Source organism: Pinus tabuliformis, chromosome Q (assembly GCF_031772625.1).
Source record: "Pinus tabuliformis cultivar Carrire ecotype Pingquan chromosome Q, CPIR1, whole genome shotgun sequence".
NCBI lineage: Eukaryota > Viridiplantae > Streptophyta > Pinopsida > Pinales > Pinaceae > Pinus > Pinus tabuliformis.
In genome coordinates, this window is record NC_142296.1 from 410,100,589 (window position 1) to 410,114,115 (window position 13,527).

Genomic DNA, 13,527 nt, shown 5'->3' on the forward strand with positions numbered 1-13,527 from the left:
TTCAAAGTTTCAAAACTAACTTCACAAGCTGGAGGAACCAAAATACATTTCTGTAGCTGATTGATTTTTACTATAAACGAAATCTGAGTTTCATCATTTCTTCTATCTTTATTTTTTCAACTAATGTGGAGGAAAAATGTTGACCTTCTGGAAGATGTTGGAAAACATACATCACTTCTAGTGGAATCTGCAATGAGAGAAAGTTCATGACCATTTTCACACTAATAGGCCGTCCAGAAAATATCCATCCACCATTGTTGTAAGCTTGTGTAGAATTTTGTAGAATTTTTCTACAAATCATCTATCTCTGATACCATGTAGAACTTTTTCTACAAATCAGCTAGCTCCGATACCATGTACAAATTTCCCACCTGTAGATCACTTGGTAATGCAATGTACTAAAGCAAAACACTTGATCTACTTCTACAAACAGTTTAGCAGAAGCTTAATCAACCATGAGCAACATCAATAAGAACACATATAACTAATATGGAGAAATCAAACACACATAACATAGAAGAATTTACCCGAGGAAAGCACCTGCCTAAAACCCCATCTCTGTATTATCATACAAGTGGAAATATAGTCCAGATTACATAAAGCCTTAGCTCGGAAGCTATCCAGCTCTCAGTACAATCCCTTTGCTACTCATAAACAGTCAAAGGCTTCTCGCAAACCTTCTCCTCTGCCCTCCAAGCCTCCTATTTCCTTGTGCAGTTTCCTTGGGGTCCAATGATGCCACCTGTGTGAATTTTCCGCTTCACACACTCACTAACCTCTGATCTAACTGCACAAACTTGAAGGAGATAAATCCTCATCATGGATGAGCTTCCTTTATAGGAAAAATATTCATCCAACTGATAGTACATTGTTCCTTCTCTGATCTCAATTGGGTCTTTGTCTGAACTGCCATGCATCAGTTATCCATGAGAGAATACTCAGTTATCTGAAAATAACAGTTGTGACATGCATGCAAGCATCAACAAACTGTATCTCATTAATTTAACAACTTGTTAAATTAATCTAACTGAACTTGATTAAGTTAAACTAAGTCAACTGATCCTCTCAATATAGAACTCATCCTTAATTCCTCAATCAGTGGAGCAAATCAAGCACACATTCCCCAATCAGTGGAGAAATTATGCATGTTCTCACAAAGACTTCAAGTTTGATTTTCCTTAACTAATTAACTCATGGAGAATTAATTAATTAATATTCAAACTGCTGGTAAGACCAAATTCGAATTTTACTTCCTATTTTAGACCAGGGATTGTCTAAAAATAGGAATCCAACGTGAACTGCTAAAAATAGAACTTCTATTTTTATCACTTCCAATTTTCATTCCCTATTGCCCAATCTAGCACTGATGCCCAAACTGCTATTTTTAGCACTTCTATTTTTAGCAATTTCTGGTTGCCAATTTTCAACAGCTTGATCTCATCCTCTGCAAATTAAGAATCTAGTGCATGGTATAGATTGGTAATTGGTCAGTTTCCATCTCCAAATAAAGCCCCATTTGGTCAGTACTTATAGTTTGTAAAGTAGCCATAGTTTTATAATTAAAATGGCGTTGGGAGTGGTGAAGTCTCTTACGATTTTTCTACTGCTATTGAATTTCTGCATGTTTCTTGTTGTGGGTGCTATTGCTGGATGGGCTGTCAACGACACCCTTGACCACACTTACTATACTGGTACTTACTAATTTCTTAGTAAATATACATAATGTTTTTCTAGTGCATTTACAATATGAAAAACTGATACATTTTATAAAATCTTTACTGTTCACTAATATCTGTGTCTCAATTTTTTTTTTTTTTTTTTTGAACTTTTATTAATTCAAGGTTCACATAAATCTCTAGAAGAATCACAATTTTTTTTTTCCTTCCATACATAGTGTGTTTTTTGGGCTAAATATATGCTTAAGTGTGTTGTTAAATGATTACATGAATGACTTGCAGGTCGTGGAAGAGATCTTCCTCTAGGGTTTTCTCCAATCTATTTTCCAGTGGGGAATGAAGCAACGGGTTTCATGGTTATTTTTGCTTTGATAGCTGCAGTTGTAGGTGCTGCTTCATGCATTTTAGGACTCCAGCATCTTCGGATTTGGGGTGCCCAGAGCTTGGTTTCCAGTGCTGCTTCCTCCATGATAGCTTGGGCACTCACTCTATTGGCCATGGGGTAAGCACATAAATATTGTGACAATTATGGTAACCAATTAGAAGATGAGCTCATCATGATTTTCAATCTTAAAAGTTTATTTTCACGTGTTCTCACACTAATAGGAAATTCGAACAAATCATCTTTTTTAGTTCCTTGACCTTCATCAATATCCTCATCAAAATCTACCAAATCACCATAAGTAACTGGCAGATCTAGAGCTGATATATGAGACATTTCTGAAGCACTAAAGACAAATAATCAATTTGGCATGCTTGCAACATTCAAAGTTGACGAGAGGTTGGAGTTGTGGTTTGTCTGTGTACATGGGGTTTCTTTCGGGTGGTTTGGAAGCACATGAGGACATGTTCATGGTGTCAGTATATATCAGTTGTTGCCACTATCCACAATTTTTACAAATCCTTGTACTATTTTTATTTATTTATTTATTATTATTATCTAATGGCGATTTTAGCCTAAAAATCATCTAGTGAAGCCTCAAAGCAAGGGCCCAATCTTGAGGTGTGAAATTGGAAGTTCTTTTTTTCATGATAATATAAATGTTTTAATTGCATTCGATGTGTTTTATAACATCTTTTATCATTTCTTTAGTTTTATGAAATATTCTTGATTAGGAGAAAGACACTGAAAATTTTGAAGAGACATCTATGAAATTGCCTATTGTACTTGCGACGAGCCAAACACCAAATTATATAATACAAATACTCTTTCTAGTTAAAAAAAATAACAGTGGCAATGTGTGCTCCTGTAGACTTTTGTAACAACCTTGCACAATTTTAATTGAAGAAGCCTTTCTCAAGGATGAAATGCAACTTTACAAGGAGTAAGCAGAGGGTAAAACCATAGCATGCCCTTATGACCTATGGCATCAAATTTTTAAAGGAAGAGAATTAATCCCAATGAATTACTATCGAGATTTCCCAAAAGATTTATTGATTTGCAGAAATGAATGATCACAGGAAATGAAATTGATTAGCACACCATTAAAATGCAGAACTAAGTAAACTATGAATTCAAGAAAATTGATAGGTGCTTTAATATCTCAATGCTACTGTGTGTCAAACCAAAGATACAGTGCTTCTGGTCTATTATTTAAGTAATTCTTGCCTGTGATCTCCAACCACCATTGTTGTCAGCTTGATCTCATCCTCTGCAAATTAAGAATCTTGTGCATGGTATAGATTCGTAATTGGTTATTTTCCATCTCCAAATTAAGCCCCATTTGGTTAGTACTTGTAGTTTATAAAGCAGCCACAGTTTTATAAATAATGGCATTGGGAGTGCTAAAGTCTCTTGCGGGTTTTCTGCTGTTGTTGAATTTCTGCATGTTCCTTGTTGTGGGTGCTACTGCTGGATGAGCTCTCACCGACACCCTTAACCACACTTACTATGTTGGTACTTACTAACCACACTTACTATATTGGTACTTACTAATTTCTTAGTAAATATACATATTGTTTTTCTGGTGCATTTACAGTATGACAAACTGATACATTTTACAAAATATTTACTGTTCACTAATATCTGTGTCTCAAGTTTGTTTGTTTGTTTCTTGTTTTTTTTGTTTTGTTTTTTTTTGTGTGTTTTAATTCAAGGTTCACATAAATCTCTAGATGAATCACAATTTTTCTTTTTCCTTCCATACATAATGTGTTTTTTGGGTTAAATATATGATGAAGTGTGTTGCTAAATGACTACATGATTCACTTGCAAGTCGTGGAAGAGCTCTTCTTCTAGGGTTTTCTACAATATATTTTCCAGTGGGGGATGAAGCAATGGGTTTCATGGTTATTTTTGCTTTGATAGCTGCAGTTGTAGGAGCTAATTCATGCCTTTCAGGAATCCATCATCTCTAGATTTGGGGTACCCAGAGCTTGGCTTCCTGTGCTGCTTCCTCCATGACAACTTGGGCACTCACTCTATTGGCCATGGGGTAAGCACAAATATCGTGGCAATCATGGTAACCAATTAGAAGATGAGCTCATCATGATTTTCAATCTTAAAAAACTGTAGGTTGGCATGCAAGGAAATCCATATCGGTGGTAAAAACACAAAGTTGGTAAGTGCAACAGTATGTCATTTCATTATTTTATGTTCAGTTTGAGGCCTTCATCTCGTAACTGGTATTTATATTTATGCAGAAAATATTGGAATCACTTCTTATTATTATGTGTGGAACAAAGCTCTGGTACATCTTACTCATCCATGCTGGATTTTTTGGAGGAAATTATTGCTCTTACCAGGATACCCATGTCGCCACAACTACAACCGAGCCTTAGAAAGGAAGCATAACAAATTAATAGATTAAATCCCTAATATCTATCGGCAATGCATCTCTTACATCTATTTATTAAATTGAATAATAAGACCAGTTTTCCACTAATTCTTTCACATCTTGAAGATGAACCACCGTTGATGGTTCGAAATTTTGATCAACAAGTAACCTAATGCAATGAATCCGGAAGATTATCTACACACCTATGAAGATCACAGAAACCTAAAAAAAAAAGAAAGAAAGAAAGAAAAGAAGGTGAAACCCTTCACTTTTCTGATCGGTATGTGTTCATGGAAACTAAACAGAGTCTATTTTGAGTTATAGCTCTTCTTTCTCTAAGAAGTTGGCCACAAACTCTTGTCCGTTCATAACATCAGTACCATTATAGTCACCCCATGATGAACGATGGATCCGAATGCACTTGGTATGGATTAAGATCTGTTAGAAACAAAATAAATTTTTTGTCGGTACCCTTTACGAGATGGGTCAGGATTTCGATCCTGGAGATAGTTTCATCATCTACCCATGATTTGTAACAGGTACATTACGTATTGTACATAAAAATGACACTTACAGAACTCATTGCGTATAAAGAGAGAGACTTAACGCCCAATGAAATTAATTTATTAAAAAACTAGGTAGGTGTTCTAAAATTTAAATCTTTGCAAGTTGTTCAGTTTGCTTCTTTGTTATTCACTATGTTAGCCGAGTTCTCTTGATTCCCTCGACACGACAAGTATTTTGATGCTTTTGAATTCGGTTAGCCAACAAACATTACCCAATGTATTGTTTTGGACATGATGAACCTAACTTAGATCGATTGATCCAAAAGGATAGGAGTTTCACCAACATAATGAAAGAGTCATCACCATGTAGTTGTTGAAGTTCCCACTCAGGAATAGCTATAGACAAATCATGTAGTCTGCATTTTTTGAATTCACAAAGAGCTGAGCAACCCTTCTATTGTTGTTGGTTTTCCAACATTTAGTTTCAAGGGTAAATCTTTGTTTCTGTGCCTTATGTTATTGATGTCTTTCTTACACTGTATTTTTGGTTTGACACACAGTAGCATTTAAATATTAAAGCACATATCAGTTTTCTTGAATTCACAGTTTACTTAATTTTGCATTTTAATGGTTTTCTAATCAATTTCATTTCCTGTGATCCTTCATTTCTGCAAATTAGTAAATCTTTTGGGAAATCTCGATAGTAATTCATTGGGATTAATTTGCTTCCTTTGCAAATTTGATGCCATAGGTCATAAGGGCATGTTATGGTTTTACCCTCTGCTTACTCCTTGTAAAGTGTCATTTCATCCTTGAGAAAGGCTTCTTCAGTTAAAATTGTGCAAGATTGTTACAAAAGTCTACAGGAGCACACATTGCCACTGTTATTTTTTTAACTGGAAAGAGTATTTGTATTATATAATTCGGTGTTTGGCTCGCCGCAAGTACATTAGTCAATTTCATAGATGTCTCTTCAAAAAATTTCAGTGTCCTTCTCCTGATAAAAAATATTTCATACCTTACCTGAGGAGGGTGATTATGGGTTACAAAAAAAATGAATTTGTTTCTAAAGACTTTATAGAATTGCCCCAACAATTTATTATATTTTGTTTACTAGTTTTTATATTCAATGATATTCTATATCTCACTATTCTTCTCGAATTTATGCCTTATGGCGTTTCCTTTGCAACATTTGGTGCAAATGCTAGTTTGTAATTAGTTTATTTATTTGGCAACTTATTTTGATATTGCAAAGGGTTTTTGGTCAAACCCATATTAGTTTGGGTTTGACCAAAAAAATTTGCAAAAGAATCTATAGTATAACATTACACATTGAAATTTATGGTTTTTTAAAAATAATTTAATTTATTTATGTTCAATTTGATTGGCTATCAAATTGAACATGTTATTGCCCTTTGCATCTATTAATGTGCCCATTAACTCTATTAGTTAACAAGAAGTACATAGATCACATCAAGATGTAGATGGGCATTTATGATACAATTTGTTTTGGGAAGGTGATAAAATTATTTTTAATGAGTATAATCATTTTATATTCCTATTCATAAAAATGGCTAATGATTAATATAATATAATAAAAATTTATTATTTAAAATTACATATATAATTTAAAATGTTTATTTAAAATCACATATGTAATTTAAAAAGAATTATTAATGGTATGTGGGAGATATATTTTTATTTTTACATTGTAGTTTTAAGGGGTAGAGGTCACTAGGTTTCTGTGCAAACTTAACCATATATGATCGATTTTATACTATTAATGAATGAATGATATTCAAAATAATAAGATGTTCGTAATAAGAATAAATATAAAATTTCCCAAATTCATAACCAAGGTATAATATAAATTTATGATAGGACCTCTATACCCACGTCTAATAATTCCACAAAGTATATATATATATATATATATATATATATATTTTTTTTTTTTTCTAAGTAAGAGTAATCTATTAAAAGAAAATAAAAAGATATTTACAAAGGTGTTCTGGCCGTAAAGGAATACAACCTAACTCAGCTTGCCGCCATTTAACTAGATCTGAGACTGCCCCAACAGAGGGGAAACCAGTCTGATAGAGAGAGAGATACAAAAAGGAGACAACATTAAAATTTATCCACAGTTTTCTGAAGAGAACCATTGAACCAGCAAAGTAAACCCAGCTACTCCATCCAAGAACAGCAGACCACCCAGAAAACTAGCATTACATCCGCATAGGATCGCCAACATGGACAAAAAGAGGAAAAAGACCAAGATCTAAGTAAAGTGCCACCTGGCATTCGTGACGCTTGTAATGAACTCCTCCGTGGCAGGTTCCTCCACTATCGGGCAAGCCCAGTCATCTGGGTTGTCAGACTGAGTTTGGCCCACGGCCTACTGCTCGCCTTCTCTGCTACCTGCGTCCAGCTGCGGGTCCGGCGCGTCCCTCATGCCACTTGCCGCTGCCTGCGTGTCATTCTGCGGTTCCAATTCTTCATGCAGGCTGCCAGCGACGGCCTTCCCATTCCGTTTGTTCCGACCACCTTGACCTCCTTGCGCTGCTTCCTTGTCTCTGTTTCGACTCGGTCCAGCTTTGTGCATCTCGTCCATGGAGAAGGTCATCGGGATACTCTGCTCTGCTTCCTCAGAGAAGGAGACGGAAATAGTGGCGACGATGATCGGTCTATTGAGTGAGCTTCTGAATTGGAATTGCGTGGTATGGGGGGTATGATGCAAGGGCAAAGGGAAGGGAGCAGAGCGCACAGCCTCCGCACCGCTGCCTGAGCAGTGAAGGCCTGCTCGACCACGGCCACTTCTTGTATTTGGGTAGTGGGGATTTTCCGCCGAGGAAGAAGGAGAGTCTGAGATACTTCGCTGCCTGGCCTGAGGCCGAGAGCTTCCACCCCGCGAGCCGCCCCTTCTGCTGAGCAAACGGTGGCGAACCATGGTGGAATAAAGAGCAAAGAGAGCGTTAGGGTGAGCGGAGGGGGGATTGATAGGGTAATTGGGCACAGATGAATCTGAAAGCTGGAGAACGGGAGCAGAATTGCGAAGAATTGTTTGGGAGAGGTAGTGGGCCTTGCCCGAAACAGGGCTGCAAACAGACCAGTGGCGATGCCCTGTTCTGGTTCTTTCAATATGCACTGCTACCTGTAGAGGACGGGCAGAATGGATCAAGGGAAGAATGCCATGTTTATGAGCGGGCTTCATGGTTAAACAGAGTATGATTCTGCCTCGGCTGTAGCGGGAAATTAATGTCGTCTGCAGGGTACTCTGAGGAGTTTTAATTCTGTGCTTGGGAAGATTGCCGAGAGCCAGGTGGCCAGCCCATTCGCCGTCATCCCGTCTTCTCATCGCAGGCGAATTAATGGTCACCCTGTTATGAAACCAGCTCAAGAAAAGATAGAAAAGAAAGATCAACGCCTTAGAATTCAGCCTCTTCGAGGGGGCAACCTCCTTTACATTACATAAATGAACAATTCTTGGATGATACAAATGACAAAACCTCCTTTCTATATATAGGAGTCTAAGGAGTCACAATATAATCCAGCCGACCTAACAATAATAATATAAAGCCACAAAAATAACAATAGAGGGATTCTATGGGGCACAGAAATAACAATATGGGGGTAATAGGGGCACAACAATATAAATAAGGGGTATAACTACAATAGTAATGGGGTAATCACTAGTATTATAGGGACCCAACATGCCCCTCTCCTTCAAAAAAGTGTTGTCCTCAACGCTTGAGTAGTTCTGGATACTTCTGCATAAAATTCTCATCCTCCCATGTGGAATCTTCAGCGGATAAGTTCTTCCACTTGATAAGATACTCTGAAATTGATCGATTTCGTAGCTGTCGAGTTCTTGTTTCTGTGACTGCTTCCGGTTCCAATATAATTTTTCCTTCCTCGTCAAGTTCTGGCAATATTGTTTGAACTGGGAGCTTGTCGCCTATAACCTTCTTTAAACATGAAACATGGAAAACTGGGTGCAATCGAGAAGCTGCAGGAAGCTCCAATTTGTATGCCATAGTACCAATCTTTTGCAACACCTTGTACGGACCATAATACTTTGGTGATAATTTATTATCCTTCTTAGCTTGCTTTAGGGACATTTGCTTATATGGTTGTAGCCGTAGGAATACCCAATCACCTACATCAAAACTTCTTTCACTGCGATGTTGATCTGCCTGTTGTTTCATTCTATTTTGTGCCAACACGAGGTTATCCTTTAAGAGTTGGAGGACTTGTTGTTGATGTTCGATGTGATGTTCCACTGCCTGAACCTTAGAATTTTCTCTTAAATATGATGTGATGGATGGTGGTTGATACCCATAAAGTGCCATAAATGGGGTCATTTTTGTTGCTGTATGGAAGGAAGTGTTATACCACCATTCAGCCAGAGGCAACCATTTGACCCATTGTGTCTGTTTATCAGATACAAAGCAACGAAGATATCCTTCCAAACATTTGTTTACTATCTCAGTTTGCCCATCAGATTGAGGATGATAAGATGAGCTATGAGCTAACTGAGTACCAAGACAAGAAAATAATTCTGTCCAAAAATTTCCAGTGAAAATGGGATCTCTGTCACTTACAATAATCTTTGGGTTTCCATGTAGCTTTTGAACTGTTTCCATAAATGCAGTAGAAACTGTACTGGCTTTAAATGGATGTGATAATGCACAAAAGTGTGCATACTTGGTAAGTCTGTCAACTACCACCATGATGACACTCTTTCCCTCAGACTTGGGTAAACCTGTGATAAAATCCATTGAAACCTCCTCCCAACGTTGGCTTGGAATGGATAAAGGTTGTAATAGACCCGGTGTCTTAATTGTTTCAACTTTATTTTGTTGGCAAACCAAACATTCCGCCACAAACTTTTGAATATCTGATTTAAGGCCATCCCAAAAAAATTCCTTCTTAACCCTGTGGTAAGTTTTTAAAAATCCTGAGTGCCCTCCTAAGGGAGAAGTGTGCAATTCCATAAGAATCTTTTGTTTTAGCTGGGAATTCTTACAGAGGTATAAGCGATCTTTGTACCATAACGAATCATTTTTCCAGCTAAATGTATCAGAAGTACTGGAATCTTGTTGTAGCTTTCGAATAAGTGCCCACACTTCTTCGTCATTCTTCCATTCCTCCCTTGCTTCGTTTATCCAATCTGGTTGGATAATAGAAATGGCACACAACAATGCTTCCACATCCTCATCCTTTCTTGAGAGTGCATCTGCCACCACATTTTGCTTCCCTTTTTTGTAGATGATTTCAAAGTCATAACCCAACATCTTTGTGACCCACTTTTGTTGCTCTTCAGAGGATAATCTTTGTTCTAAAAAGTATTTAAGGCTATCATGATCCGTTTTTACCTTGAAGTGTCTTCCCATTAGGTAGGGTCGCCATTTCTTAAGTGCATGGAGTATTGCCAACATTTCCTTCTCATAAATAGCTTTGCTTAAAAACTTTCCCTTGATTGGACGACTTTCAAAAGCAATGGGTCTTTCATCTTGCATTAGAACAGCACCAATTCCATTTCCTGAAGCATCACATTCCACAATAAAGGTTTTTGTGAAGTCCGGTGTAGCTAAGACCGGTGCTTGGCACATTGCCTCTTTAAGATGTTCAAAGGCCTTTGTTGCTTCCGGAGTCCATGAAAATGAATCTTTCTTCAATAATGTTGTTAGAGGTGCTGCTATTCTCCCATAATTCTTAACAAACTTGCGATAATACCCTGTCAACCCAAGAAATCCTCGCAGATGCTTTATGGATGTGGGGATTTTCCATTCCTTAATGGCTTTAATTTTGCTAGGGTCTACCTTAACTCCTTCATGAGATACAATATGACCCAAATATTCCACCTCCTGGACTCCAAAGAAACATTTGGATCTTTTTGCATATAATTGTTTCTCCTCCAATAGTTGTAGCACCTGTCAACATGTTCAACATGATCCTTCCAAGACTTGCTGTAGATTAGTATATCATCAAAAAATACTAACACAAATTTTCTAAGGAATGGTTTGAAAATTGAATTCATCAAACCTTGAAATGTTGAAGGTGCATTGGTAAGGCCAAAAGGCATGACCAAAAATTCATAATGACCCTCATGAGTTCTAAATGCTGTTTTCGGAATGTCTTCAATCTTCATTCTGATTTGATGATATCCCGAACGAAGATCCAACTTGGTGAAGTAAATTGATCCATGCAATTCATCCAGTAATTCATCAATGACAGGAATGGGGAACTTATCTTTAATAGTGAGCTTGTTGAGCTCCCTATAATCTGGACACATGCGCCATGATCCATCCTTCTTGTGCACCAATACTACTGGAGCTGAGAAAGAACTTTGACTCGGTTGAATTATACCAGCCTCTAGCATTTCTGCAACCATACGTTCAATTTCACTTTTTTGGACATAGGGATATCTGTACGGCCTGATGTTTGGAGGAACACTTCCTGGAATCAGATGAATAGCATGATCATGATCACGCATAGGTGGGAGACCTTTGGGAGTCTCAAATACCTTGGAATGATTGTCCAGGACTTTTTGGAGATCTGGAGAAATAGATGATTCCAATGTGGAAACATCTAGCGAACATAATTGTGCAATTACACCTCTTTGCTCCTTTTTTAGAAGCTTTGTCATGCCATTAGAGCTGATTATCTTTCCTGGTTTCCCTGCAATACCCCTTAATTCAACTTCCTTTCCTTCCACAGAAAATTTCATGAAAAGTTCTTGAAAATTAAAAGCTATTGTACCCAAGGATTGTAGCCATTGGACTCCTAGTACAACATCAGCACCTCCCATTGGAATGGAAAGCATTGGGCTAGTCAATACATATTCTCCCATGGATAGCTTGATATTATGGCACTTTCCAGAACAATTTATTGTTCCTCCATTTGCAATCATCACTTGACACTCTGGTGCTGGATATAGGAAGCAATTCAATTCTTTTGCTACCCTACAATGAATAAAATTGTGGGTGCTTCCTGAATCAATCAACACTATTACCTTTTTCTTCTTGATTTGTCCTTCTATCTTGATGGTTTGAGGAGTGGTAATTCCCGCCAATGCATTACAAGATATGGTCGGATTTATTTGTTCTTCATCTAGGCTTTGTTCCTGGAATATATCCTCTTCTTTTGACCTTTCTTGCTCCTTTTCTTCTTCCTCTTCACAATCTATGTAGAATAATTTCTTCTCAGCACACTTATGACCTTTTGTGTATTTGCTATCACAATTGTAACAAAGCCCTTTTGCTCTTTTTTCTTCCAATTGTTGTGGTGTCAACCTTGTAGGTTGTGGAAGACTATGGGCAACAACACTTCCGTCTTTATAGTTGTGAATGGTATGCTTCCTAGTTGCCATAATTTTGCTTTCCATTTTTCTTGCTAACCTGAATGCCTTCTCTAATGAATCAGGTTCCCAAAGGCGCACATCATGTTGGATATTATCCTTTAAAGACCCTATGAACACATCAATCCTATGCTCCTCTGGAATATCTTTTACCCTTATGTTCAATTTTTGGAACTCCTCAATGTGCTCCATTATTGAACCCTTTTGTTTGAGACTTATCAATTGGCTAAAAAAAGTGTTGCTTTTTGTATCCTCATAATGTGCTATCAATTCTTCCGTAAAAATTGCCCAAGTGATAAATTGTTTACGAGAACAAAGCCATTGATACCATACAAACTGATTTGGTTCCAAATATAAAGTTGCCATACGTACCTTTTGTGTGTTTTGCACATTATTGAGATCGAAGAATTGCTCCATCTGTAATATCCATGTGGCGGGATCCTTGCCATCAAACTTCCTCATATCGATTTTTGGAACATGGTGAGTCTTCGATCCAACATTAGAGTCTATGGAATCATGATTAACATTTCTTTTGTTCTCATCATGAGTTTCCTTTAGTACTCTTTCACCCTTAGTGACCATTTCTTGTAGCAACTTATCCATCTTATCATCCATGCCATCAATTTTAGCGTCCATGCCATTCACCTTAGCTTCCATGCCATCCATCTTAGCTTCTACACCTTTCTTTAAACCGTCCATCTTAGCTTTTACATCTTTCCTTAAACCATCCATTTTAGATTCTGTTGCTTTTTGTGAAGTGACATTTGTTGCACTTGTTCTTGTAATTTTGATATATCATGTAGCATTTCTTCTTCTTCTTCATGAGTCATGCTAGAGCTTTCAGGTTCCTTACTAGGTGTTTGCATTTTCTTTCCTCGGGGCATCAGTTACCGATAATAATTCTCTACTATGCCCTTTGAATTCCTTCAAAATAAATTTTCAAACCAAGCTTAAGCAAAAATTAAAGAAAATCTACACACCTTTTTTCACTTTGTAGGAGCTCGATATTGCCTCTGATGTATCTCTGTACTTTCTGATTATCTAGTTCTGAATTTGTGACCTGTAGTAGCCCTCTGTGTCCTCTTTCCAATGCCACAAGTCTGACCCAAATTGGATTCTCCAAGGAAGAGTTATGCGAAATCTCCCACAGTGACTTGATTATAGACTAGTTCAGTAGAGCGAACTTGTACGACGTGCCACGTGTCACT

General features: G+C 37.3%; 1 protein-coding gene across 1 annotated transcript; it reads left to right on the forward strand.

The window, feature by feature from the left end:
* The first annotated feature begins 1,564 nt into the window (after positions 1–1,564).
* LOC149219924 (membrane protein PM19L-like) lies at positions 1,565–4,457 on the forward strand. Its single transcript, XM_089386959.1, has 4 exons — positions 1,565–1,691; positions 1,959–2,178; positions 4,192–4,237; positions 4,320–4,457. Exons 1-4 carry the CDS (start codon positions 1,565–1,567, stop codon positions 4,455–4,457), a joined length of 531 nt encoding a protein of 176 aa, XP_089243085.1.
* The last annotated feature ends 9,070 nt before the right edge of the window (positions 4,458–13,527 follow it).